Raw genomic sequence first — 12,738 nt, 5'->3', positions numbered from 1 at the left:
CACCAAAACACTTTCCCGGACTTTTGGCTTCATCATACCACCTTAGTGGAATGATCTTCCAAACTCCATCTGTGAAGCTGACTCACTTTCTGTCTTCAAAAAACAGCTAAAAACACATCTTTTCCATGAGCATTAACCAGTCACTAAAAAAAAAAAAAAAAAATCCTTGTTGCACTTTAATCTGTTTTGATTGCTATTCTGATGCTAGTGAAACTTTGTAATATGGCACTTTTCATACTACTGTCTCCTTAAGATGATTCTCTTATGTGTTCCTCTTCTGTAAGTCGCTTTGGATAAAAGTGTCTGCCAAATGAATAAATGTAAATGTAAATATACACAATAAATTGGGTGTTGGTTCTGTGTTTTAATGTATTATACTCTTTAAAGATAAAGTTTTATAGTATACTATTATAACTGCGGTTACAATTATTCACAAAAAACATATAACTGATTATATAATGTATAGTGTTATATACACTATGATGCATTAAGAATTATTTAAAATGTAGTAATGTATATATAGGCTTCAAGTAAAATATTACCTATTATTTTTCTACAACTTTGCATGCTGTAGTCTTCACTTGTCTGTGTTTGTCTGATTCACTCTGTATGCCCAAAACAACAATGCTCCTCAGTGAGTAATAAAGTTAAATTGAATTGTATTGCAAAGGCCTGATATTCAAAGCCAGACACACAAAGCTAAGAAGAGGAAAGGTGAAAGAGAAAATAGAGGGAGAGAAAACTAATTAGATTGTTAATCACACACACCTTGTGCCTCATTTTGCTATGTAAACGTAAAGCTAAGTATTTTCTATAATAGGGTTTGACCTGTTTTCACTTGGTAAATAACCCAGGCTAAAAGTCATTGGAGTTTGCTGTAATAAACAGCTCTGTGCAAATGTTTGCTCTCTCTCTCTCTCTCTCTCTCTCTCTCTCATATACACATGAGAGTCAAAGGGGCTCGATATCTATTATCTTCTCAAATATAAGCAATATGTAAGCAAACAAAGTGGTTGTTTAACACTCACAACAGACAATCAAACCACTTGATAAACATGGAAAGAAATGTAAATACGACTGAATCACCAGAGATAAATATGCCCACATCAAGATAAAGATAAATTTATTTGCTCAGAATACAGAGGGATACATGCTGTCAGTGTCAGAAGTAGCAGCAGTCATGCACTTTGACATAATGTTCACTATAATGTGTTTATTCACCCAATAACTTAAATACAACATTTATACTAACACAAATTGATAATTTACAAATGTGTCACATAAGTTGAATGACAAATATGAAAACCAGCAGTTTATGAACAATTCAGAATGTGGAAATATTCCACAAATATATTAAGCTCTCTACACTGATGAGCCAAAACATTATGACCACCTGCCTAATATGCTGTTGGTGCTGTTTGTGCTGCCATATCAGTGCCGACCCGCTGAGGCATGGACTCCACAGGACCCCTGAAGGTGTCTTGTGGTATCTGACACCAAAACATTAGCAGCAGATCCTTCAAGTCCTGTAAATTGTGAGGTGGAAACACTGTGGATCGGACTTGTTGGTCCAGCACATCCCACAGATGCTTAATCGAATTGAGATCTGGGGAATTTGGTGGCCAGGGCAACACCTTGAACTCTTCATTATGTTCATCACACCATTCCCGAACAATGTGTGCAGTATGGAAGGGCACATTATCCTGCTGAAAGAGACCACTGCCATCAGAGAATACCATTGCCATGAAGGGGTGTACCTGGTCTGCAACGATGTTTAGGTAGGTGGCACATGTCAAATTGGCGTCCACATGAATGGCCGGATCCAGGGTTTCCCAGCAGTACATTGCCTAGAGCACCACACTCCCTCCACCGGCTTGTCGTCTTCCCACAGTGCATACTGGTACCATCACTTCACCAAGTAAACGGCCACATGTACACGGCCGTCCAAGTGATGTAAAAAAAAGCGTGACTCATCGGACCAGGCGACATTCTTCCACTTCACCAAGGTCCAGTTCTGATGCTCACATGCCCATTGTAGGTGCTTTCGGTGGTGGACAGGGATTCATCATGGCACTCTGACCGGTCTGCGGTTACACAGCCCCATACGCAGCAGGGTGCAATGCACTGTGTGTTGTGACACATTCCTTCCATAACCATCATTACAATTTTCTGTGACCTGTGCCACAGTAGACCTTCTGTCGTTTCAGACCAGTCAGGAAAGCCTGTGTTGCCCTTGCGCATCAATGAGCCTTGGGCACCCAACACCATGTCACCGGTTTGTGGTTTGTCCCTCCTCGGACCACTGTCGGTAGGTACTCACCACTGCTGATCGGGAGCACCCCACAAGCCTTGCCGTTTCAGAGATGCTCTGACCCAGTCGTCTGGCCATAACAATTTGGCCCTTGTCAAAGTCACTCAGGTCTTTACTCCTGCCCATTTCTCCTGCATTCAACACGTTGACTGCGAGAACTGGTTGTTCACTTACCATCTAATCTACCCAGACCTTGACATGTGGCCTTGTTAGGAGATGATCAATGTTATTCGCTTCATCTGTGAGTGGTCATAATGTTTTGGCTCATCAGTGTATATTAAGGCAGGTTAGAAGCCACAGTTAGTGTTGTTCGTAAAAGATGGCACAGATATTGCTAAAGCTATGTGATGTTTGTACATAGTAGGCAGGGATAAGACTTATAAAATAACATTGTTACTGCTCAGATGATTTGACCTCTGAAGAACTACCAAAAAGCTATTTACATAATGGATATAGTTCTTTATCTAAATTCGGATTGTATGAGGCACATTGAAAGCTGTTGTAAAATGCCAATAAACTCACTCCTGTGACCACACATGCTATATTAATAGAAAATAATTAAGGGATAATGTACAGTCAGCCAGTCATTATCAAGATGGTTTATTTTGAGATAACGACCAGATGAGCTGACTGTACAATTACCTGCTTACACGGCTACCTACCAAATAATTATATAAATGGACATGAAATATTGATTTGCGTTAAAATTATGTTATTATGTGAAAAGAAAGAAATTGCAGAGTCTCTAGAAACAGCTAAATTCCACCTCCAATTTGTGTTTTTTGCAAAAGTGATTGTCTGACTGGTCAATATCACGCTTATTACAAGACTACTTGCCAAAAAATTATATATATATATATATATATATATATATATATATATATATATATATATATATATATATACATAAATGAAATATTGATTTGAGATTAAATAATTGTATAGGCTTACTTGAAGAGACCACAGAGTAATATGAGATGCAGAAAGATGACTCTCAATTCCCGGATGACCGGTCTGTTATCACATAATCATCATGATGGCGCCGCGGATGGCCGCCTCGGTGTGGAGCGCTTCTATTGTTTTGTTATTTTTGTTTGCTTGTCCTATGTTTAGTAATCTTTTTTCAGTTAGTTTTACCAGAGACGAACTGCTGAACCAGTCAATATTTTCCCGGATTTTGAATATTCGGACATTTTGTTTGACATTCTAGTCGGAGGCGCAGCTGTGTTGTTTAAACGCGCTATGAGACGCAGGCGAGGGAGACGAGCAGGTGCGCTGGTCAGGCTCCGTCGGCGTGGCTTTCTTACAACGCTGCCGAGCATTCATCTAGCAAATCTCCGCTATCTCCCTAACAAAATGGATGAACTACATCTCCTCACCCACACAAACAAGGACTTTTCAAACTCTGCTGCCTTGTTCTTCACAGAAACCTGGCTGAGTGAAGCCATTCCGGACAGCGCATTACATCTGCCGGGCTTTCAGCTGTTCAGAGCGGATCACATCGCGGAGTTAACGGGGAAAACGAGAGGCAGTGGAACATGCTTTTACATCACTGAAAGCTGGTGTACAGATGTAATAACTGTAAGCCTTTCTACTCACCGCGGGAGCTTTCCTCGTTTATTCTGGTGAGTGTGTATATCGCGCCAAACGCGTGTTTGAACACAGCGCTGCAACAGTTGACTGATCAAATCACAGACACAGAACAACAATACCCGGACTCAGTTATTATTATTCTTGGGGATTTTAACAAAGCAAACCTCACACGTGAACTGCCCAAATACAAACAGCACATTACATGCCCAACCAGAGACAGAAATATACTGGATCACTGCTACACAACAATAAAGGATGCATATAGCTCTGTTCCTAGAGCAGCTTTGGGACTATCTGATCACTGTCTGGTTCATCTTCTTCCAACCAACAGACAGAAATTAAAATCTGCTAAGCCTGTATTAAGGACTTTAAAGAGATGGACCAACGAAGCAGAGCTGGAACTACAAGCCTGCTTTGACTGCACTGACTGGAGTGTTTTTGAGGCTACTGTTACATCATATATCAGTTTTTGTGAGGATATGTGCATTCCTACTAGGACTTATTTAACATTTAAAAACGACAAACCATGGTTTACAGAGGAACTCAGGCAGCTTCATCAGGCCTAAGAGGATGCTTACAGAGTTGGGGATAAAGTCTTGTACAATCAGGCCAGGAACACACTGAATAAGGGAATCAGAGTGGCTAAAAGAAGATACTCTGAGAAGCTGAAAAACAAGTTTTCCGCTAACGACCCTGCATCAGTGTGGAGTGGCATGAAACAACTTTTGAATTACAGGACTCCTGCCCCCAACCCTGTGGTGGACCAACAACTGGCTGACAACCTGAATGTGTTCTACTGTAGATTTGAAAGCCCCAATCTCACACCCCACACCCAATCTGACCTTCACTTCACACAAACACCAACACCTCCTGCAACCCCCCTCCTCCCCCTTCCTGCTACTCAACCTGTACTTAGATCTGCAAAGATGATGTGAGCCGCGTCTTTCGACAACAAAGGATAAGGAAATCACAGGGCCCAGATGGCGTTTCACCTGCATGTCTTAGATCCTGTGCTAACCAGCTGGCCCCCATCTTCACACAGATCTTCAATAGATCATTGGAGCAGTGTGAAGTCCCATGCTGCTTCAAATGTTCCACTATCATCCCCATCCCAAAGAAACCAAAAATCACAGGACTTAATGACTACAGACCTGTCGCCCTGATGTCTGTGGTCATGAAATCATTTGAGAGACTGGTGTTGGCCCACCTGAAGAACATCACTGGACCCTTTCTAGATCCCCTTCAATTTGCTTATCGAGCAATTAAACAGGTCTGTGGATGATGCAGTCAACATGGGATTGCATCATATCCTGCAACATCTGGACAGACCAGTGTTGCGGAGATACAGTATGAAGTCCATTTTAGCATGCTCGCCGTCAACTTCATGAAGCCATTTCTCAGGAACAATTTCAAACATCGAAAAAAAAAGTGATAACTTTTATGTAGCTCTATCTAATGATCGCTTCAAAACTATTTTGGTGGAATTCAGACAAAAACTGTAGGAGGAGTAGCGAAAAAACACGTTTCCTTAAAATTCAAAATGGCGGAAAATCTAGTTGAACGGAAATCAAAACCAAGGTATGCTTTCAACTCGGTGTGAGCTCAGGAATCAGGGGAAAAAATAATTTTGTCTCTAGGACTTACAGTTCAAAGTTATTAACATAAACATGAGTGAAAATATGACCTGTTGGTGGCGCTAAAGGGTTTGAGTTACTCTGAGTAAAATTTCATAACTTTCCTGCGAACGGTTCTATGGGCTGCCATAGACTCCCATGCTGAAGAAGAATAATAAGAACACTAATGATTACAATAGGGGGTCTTCACCCTTTCAGGGCTTGACCCCTAAAAAGGACAGATTACTGTATGTCATTTTGATAAATGTGCAAAAATGTGCACAAAAATCATGAAACGCCGTTTGGAAAACACCCCTAGTTACCTAAAATCTTCTGCAAAAACATTTTACAGGTCTTCATGCTCATTCACAGCATATATCATATAATAAAGCCTGACGACCATTAAAACAAACTGAACTTTATGTACAAGTTTCTAATGTTGGCAACTTCTTAATAAATGCTTCATATAGGTCAAATTTACATTATGGTACATTGGTACAGGGGGGTATGCACATCAACAGGAACACATTTATAAACCCTTTACAAAGGGAACATTAAATTAAAGTCTTATTAAAATAAATAAATAAATAAATAAAAAATGAAAACTGATTTTCTGTGTAGTCTCTGATTTTTGGTCCGCACTGTATCTTCAAAGAATGAAAAGCCTAAGTTTTCCTAGTGGCTTGGGTGACCTTGGAGTTAGTTGTTCGGTTTAAGGCTCGGCAGATGAACTCCCCTGCTTCCATCACTTTCAGCAGATCCACCCCCTGCATCAGAAACACACACACACACACACACACACACACACACACACAGCTCAGCTGCAGCAACCTAAATGGACACCAGGGGGCGCAACAGCAAATGAAATTCATTCAGAGGTTAGTGGTCTGTGAGAGGGTTAAAAGGAGAGACAGTTAAAGGGTGTGGATAGAGATGTGTGTGAAACTGTAGAACATAATTACTATAAATGTGCTGCCACCAGTATATCAGGTATATCAGGACTGGTATCAACAATTTCACCAACTAATGCCCAAACGCCCTCTCTCTCTCTCTCTCTCTCTCTCTCTAGATACACACCCATGCAAATGTTCTGTATATAGTGGATACTGAAAGTATAGCGACACTTATGCCACACACTTAAAAATGAATGATTTCCTTTACATTATATAACAAAATATCAAAGCAAGTGAAAAAAGAAAGATGGCACAAACACTTTTCTAGCAAAATATTTAACAAAGATGTTTGTTAGGTTTCACATTATAAAACAATAGATATATTATTCAAAATTAAGAAAAAAGTAGGTGGACGTTTTCTGGTTGTTAAACATTAGTGGAACATGTCCATAGTTAATGTGATGTACTATACATGTGGGTACTCTGCTAAGAGACCTGTGTGAACTTGAGGGGAAATGACATCATAGAATAACTAAAAATCATTTAGAAATTGGCTCGGAATATTAAAGTTAGTTCTGAGAAAAGGTCTAGCATAATTTGGTTGCAGATGTCATTTGGTTTGATATTTTGTATCACATTGACATCCAGACATTTTTAAGTGTAACTCATGTTTCCTAAAGTGTCCAAATACTTTAGGGGACAGTGTATATTATGAAAAAAACAAAGACGACACTGAAAAACTGGGTACTGGAACGGATTCGGGTCAATGATGTGATGCTCATTTTTTAAAGTAAAAATCCTTAAAAATACAATTCACACTTCTATGATGAACATGTTTCAATTACTGAGTTCAAAGTCATTTTGATCTTTTTTTTTTTTTTTTTCTGTCAAAAAATAAAAATAATGAAATAAAATAAAAAAAAATTATCACATGGTGTAACCATACGGAGAGAGTACAAAATATCAAAGTCACATCACATTTATTCATTACATTAACTACATTCATTACATTAAAAGCTTAAATTCTTGAAAAAATTGTTTTTGGCATGAGTAGTGCAGAATAATCTTTTATAATTACTTTAAAAAATAAGCAGTGAAACAATTTTGTTTGAAAATATTATTAATATTTAAAAATATATATATATTATAAACTTGTGTCCACCAAAATGTAGGTTGCCATTTTTTTTTATTATTTTGGAGAAAAAAACAAAAAGACAAAAACAAAAAAACAGAGAGGACCCCTTTTTAGACCCTCATGACTGTTCATGATAGTTATAAAAAATTATTTTTTACTATGAAAAGTTTTTTTGTTGTTTTTTTTTTAATGAATGATTAAGTTGTGAAAACTCTCATGTATTTAAAGTGCAAGTAAAGTATTTTAATATATTTTCTTGATGGTTAAATCCAGGGCCATAACCACTATTGACATAATATTCATAATAGTGCTCTACTGATATGTTTTTTTTTTTTTTATTTTATTTTTTACCATGGTTGATTATTAAATTGTTGCATTTGGTCTCCCCCAATCCTGAATATGTGGTTATATCCATGACTGAATCCATTTTTTGTAGAGAATACAATACATGTTTTTCAAAAAACTGACACAAAGATTGCACACATAAACTTGACGTGTGTTTTAAGCCAACTTTTAAAAAATATTTATCATTTTTAGCACCTCGGACAACCTTATTTGTCAATGACCATTTTACTAAAAGTCTAATCTAAGTGTATCCATAAAAATGTTTGCCAACACATATATTACTGAAACATTCTTTGTGGATAATATGGAAAATGTTGACTTACGGTTTCAATTCCAAGGCCATGTAGCATATATAGAACATCCTCTGTAGAAACGTTGCCAGACGCTCCCTTGGCATACGGGCAGCCTCCCAGGCCTGCAACTGAAGAGTCAACCACAGAAACCCCCATCTACCAAAATACAAAATGAAAAAGACCCGTTAATACCAACCTATGAGACTAGGGGGTGTAACCAATAGTGTCCATTATTTGAAAGCATTCTGTGCCGTTTTTTGTTATTCTATTTCCCGGAGATTGGCATACGCAGAACATCTGGTACATTATGGAGCACCTGTACTTTCTGTTCGGCTGCATTTTTCTTGGAAGTCCTATCTAACCAGGGATTATTGGAACCAGGATATGATTATACGGTAATTCTACCCACAGTATTATTGGCATATAAAAGAAAACATGAGGGTAAATGAGCAGATTCATTTTAATGTAAGAAATATGTTCGTTCAAGGTTGAATGTGATCCCTCATTGCATGGGATAACACAAAACGTCAAAGAACAATTGTACATGACCTCTGGTGGGACAGCGCTCTCGCTCCCAAAACCAGATTTCCTAATGTGGAAGATACTCAGTTTGGCAAATGGGAGATTTGAACTTAAGGCGATGTAATAATTCAATGTTAATCACGCAGAGGCACTCTGGTTTAACCTTGAGTACAATGCCCCAGTCTTCTTGTGGTCCTGGATAAATAAGGCTCACACATATGAAAAAATAATCACCTGTAAATGCTCCTTTTGTCTCTGAACTTTCTCAGAGTCAGTTTGGATTGCACAATGTCCATAATCAGAGTAATTGTAGAAATTCAACAGGGTGTGGGAATAAAGGCATTTTTACAGCAGACCACAAGTGTCTGGCCTCCATATGAGAATGAATTATGTATATTTTGGGTTGGTCTTGCACGTCTGCACTTTTGTTGAAGCTCTAAACCAAACACCCAGAAAATGTTGCTCAGCAAAGGATTAGACATCGGCCTGCTCTTCTTGAATTAACTTTGCCAAACTGCTAATATGAATCCATGAGTTTATGAAACATGTGTAAGATGTAGGCTGTGTCCAAAACTGCAGGCAGCTGCCTTGCTGTCCAGGCAGTCAATGACTTAATAGTCAACGTTTTAGTATGGGCATCATTTAACCCCTTAAATTCTGTGGTCCGTGGACACATAAATAGTCATATGTGGAACCATTTGAAAGCTTAAAATCTGAACTTTTCACAGAACTCCATCACTTTTTTTCATTTATGTTACATAACAATAACAAGACCTGAATCCTCTGTGTGGCAAATTAGCGCCACCTTGTGGTAATAATATAGTAATATGGACATGAATACAAAAGTTTTTCAAATACAAAAACATCTCACGTCTGCTCTGATAGCTGCTCCTGTAAGCACCAAGTAGCCACAAACTCTATCAGCTTTTACCTTAGATTGTTTTCTTCAAAATGAGCCAATCTCTACTTGTCTGTGAGCTTGCTTGGGTAAATAATCCAATGTTATGTCTCAGATGTTCAGAGCAAAATATAAAGTACAGCAGAAAAAGCATGATAAACAAATCATTGGCAAAATCTGTTCCAGACTACCGATCTCAGCTTTCCAACACCTAGCAGATGAAGCTTATAGTCCATTCAGAGGCCGAAATCAGGCCACAACGTGTCTGTTTGTCACAAAAAGTTGTCATGTACTATATCTTTAGAAAACTTGGAATGTAGTGCAAGTCACATGAATTCCTTTTATGGTGCTTTTTTGTGATTTGGCGATTGACCACTGTCATTTTTGGGTGAACTATTCTTTAACTCAGTGGATGGTCTATTCCCAGCAGCTGTTCTGACTTGCTGGTTGACAGCAGGTGTGGAAAATGAGTGTGTGATGTGTATTGAAGAGTCTCCAGCCTTGCAGGCCATCTGGGTACTTTCTGAAAGTTACAAATTAGATAGCCAAGCGTCTGTCTCCCTGCCTCTCTCTCTCTCAATCTCTCTCTCTCTCTTTATAAGCATTGCAGATTAAGGTATTACAGTGTTTTCCATATGTACTCTTGACTGTTATGTGAATATTAAAGACATTTTCCAGCTTCCCTGGAAAATCCAGATGTCGGGGGGGTGGGGGGGAATCCAACAGAGCAGTGAAATTAACACAGGTATCCTGCTTTTGACCTCATTGGGGCATCAGTGAATATCAATAAGAAGCTGAATTCTGGACCCTGCAAACCTTAGGGCCATGGCTCGCTGACCACATTTTTTTATAAAAGCTTATTTCCTTTGCCGAACAATGTCCCTAATTGCTAGCCTTTCTTAGCGACAAGGCCCTATTTCATAGTTGGGCTGTCTGAGTTGCTTGTAATTGTTGTTTTTGTTGGCAAGAAGAAAGGGACCCATGCCGCTTTGCACTATACTTCAAATTTCCAGACCTGGGCTTTGAGTTTTTGCATCAGTGCAGGATATTGTACAGGGTAGACACTTTGTTGCATAAACACAGAGTGGTAATTTGCTACGTCGCCAGTCCTTTTTGCATCCATCCACTGTGAGAAGCCAGAAGGCTTGAGGCCGGACGTTACTGAAATGAACGAAAGGAGAGAGCACAAGGGACTCTTCCCAGATTTGCTGACTCTTAGTACTGAGCAAGGACATGAGGCTTAGCAAACGGGGGTCAGGACCACCAAATTTCAGCTGTTCAATTAGCTTAACTTGGTTTAAGAACCAGATGTGGTGTTAAAATCACAGATTATGGAGTTGGGCCTAGAGCCTTGTGTCTGAGCTTTTGTAGAGCCTGAAGTTGTGGCATGTTTGCTCCCAAAAACCTTATTCACTAACCACCAGTGTTTTTAAAGCTGTCTCCTTTCTATGTATGTAAATTATCCACAAATGGATTGTGGTTAATTTACAAAACGTGGCGCCATTTGTCTACCTGTTGCTCACAACAGTACTACTTCTTTAAATGTTGAAAAAATCTTGAAGGGAAGTGTTATAGCATTTTATAGAGCCGATTCAATTGTATAGATCTCAGTGAAGGAGCAATGCTGTACAGGGGTGCGTTTCCCAAAAGTATTGTTAGCCAACTATGGTCGCAAGTTCCATCGTTACCAACATAGTTCAATGATTTGGTGTTTCCTGAATCCTTCGGTTCAACGAATATTCGCAAACAGTATCGTGTGGACATCATTTGACATCACTGAGGCTTCTATATATTCCATTCCATATATACAGTATCTTTCATTATGTCAAGACATTGACCATGTTTACAAGTACTTTAGAAAACGATTTGCTCCAGGATTTAGCAGAAAACAGCATTCTGAAACGCCATGTAAACACGAGTGCAGCCTTTTAAAGCCTGTTAAGAGAAAGTGCTTTATCACACATGGCTTTTATGTGTTTATGTTAACGCATAAGTGGCGTTAATATGTTTTTGAAGAGTGTGCATGTGCGTGTGCTCAAGTGCGTTAGCGAACACCGAAGTCTAATATGCTGTAGAGGGAAACCCATATATTGCAATGTAAATTAGTCGCATTACAAAGTGCATGCCGCTTTCGTGTCTTCAGCAGCTTTCTCGCATTAAATGGCTTTCTGGTGTAGGTGTAAATGAGCTTTTAGAATTTAATATTTACGGAAGTAATTAATCCACCCCCGAGTAACGTCATTAACAACAGCTCAAACAACGTAGTTCAAACAATGGATGTGCAACATAGTTACTACAGTTTCGGTAAACAGTCCAGACTAGCTAGTTAATTTCTACAACAATGCATGGTACTATTGTGGTTACTCAGTGAGTTACATTGTTGTATGGGAAACACACCCCAGTCTAGTAACATATGTCAAATTGTGGTTGTCTTCCCAGTCCTCCACAAATAGCACCTTAGTGGCTATGGCAAGCCAAATTTACTTTTAATCATGTGCAGGATATGAATTATGGATATTTATAATTAATTGTGACAATGCACATTTAAGAAATCAGTAATTAGGCTTGCCCTAGTAAAAAACGTATTTTTTGTTTTATATAAAAAAGTTATTACTCATGGAAAAACACATTCTTGATATCAAACATTTTATTTTTGGAACTAGTAAAAGCCATCATTTTGATATCTGAATTTTCACTAGTATAATTTTACAATGATCTATTGTTCAATCCTGTTTACATTTTTTTTTTTTTTTTTTGATATATTGAATTAATATCTTACTAGTAAAAATTCTAATTTCACATATTAGCTATAGTATATTCTTCTTACTGTTAAAAATAGTAATTTTTGAGAGTGGCGTGATGCCATGTGAGGTACGGACATGTGAACGGCGAGCTCTGTACATTTTGCTAGTTTTAATACTTTTTGTGTCATAAACCGGTGAGATTTGATACACCCTGATTTTTAACTGTTCTAGGAAGACAATATGTCAAAGAATTCAAAATCCTCAGGCTCTGGAGACATTAAAAGACACTTACGTGGGGGCCTGGGTAGCTCAGCGAGTACTGACGCTGACTACCACCCCTGGAGTCGCGAGTTCGAATCCAGAGCATGCTGAGTGACTCCAGCCAGGTCTC

The 12,738-nt window shown here is 38.6% G+C and overlaps 1 protein-coding gene across 1 annotated transcript in view; it reads right to left on the bottom strand.

Moving 5' to 3' along the window:
- Positions 1 to 3,240: 3,240 nt before the first annotated feature.
- The window catches only part of LOC127411761 (3-hydroxy-3-methylglutaryl-CoA lyase, cytoplasmic), a 56,726-nt gene continuing 47,228 nt past the window's right edge, over positions 3,241 to 12,738 (bottom strand). The window contains exons 8-9 of the mRNA XM_051647497.1: positions 8,214 to 8,339; positions 3,241 to 6,284 (exon numbers count right to left, since the gene is read on the bottom strand). Coding sequence (XP_051503457.1) covers positions 6,183 to 6,284; positions 8,214 to 8,339 — 228 coding nt within the window. The 3' untranslated portion in view covers positions 3,241 to 6,182. The remainder of the gene's footprint in view (positions 6,285 to 8,213; positions 8,340 to 12,738) is intronic.

This window comes from Myxocyprinus asiaticus, chromosome 21 (genome assembly GCF_019703515.2).
Source record: "Myxocyprinus asiaticus isolate MX2 ecotype Aquarium Trade chromosome 21, UBuf_Myxa_2, whole genome shotgun sequence".
In the NCBI taxonomy this organism is placed as follows: Eukaryota; Metazoa; Chordata; class Actinopteri; order Cypriniformes; family Catostomidae; genus Myxocyprinus; species Myxocyprinus asiaticus.
Note: the sequence above shows the minus strand (reverse complement) of the source record. Positions and strands in the feature narration are given on the sequence as shown.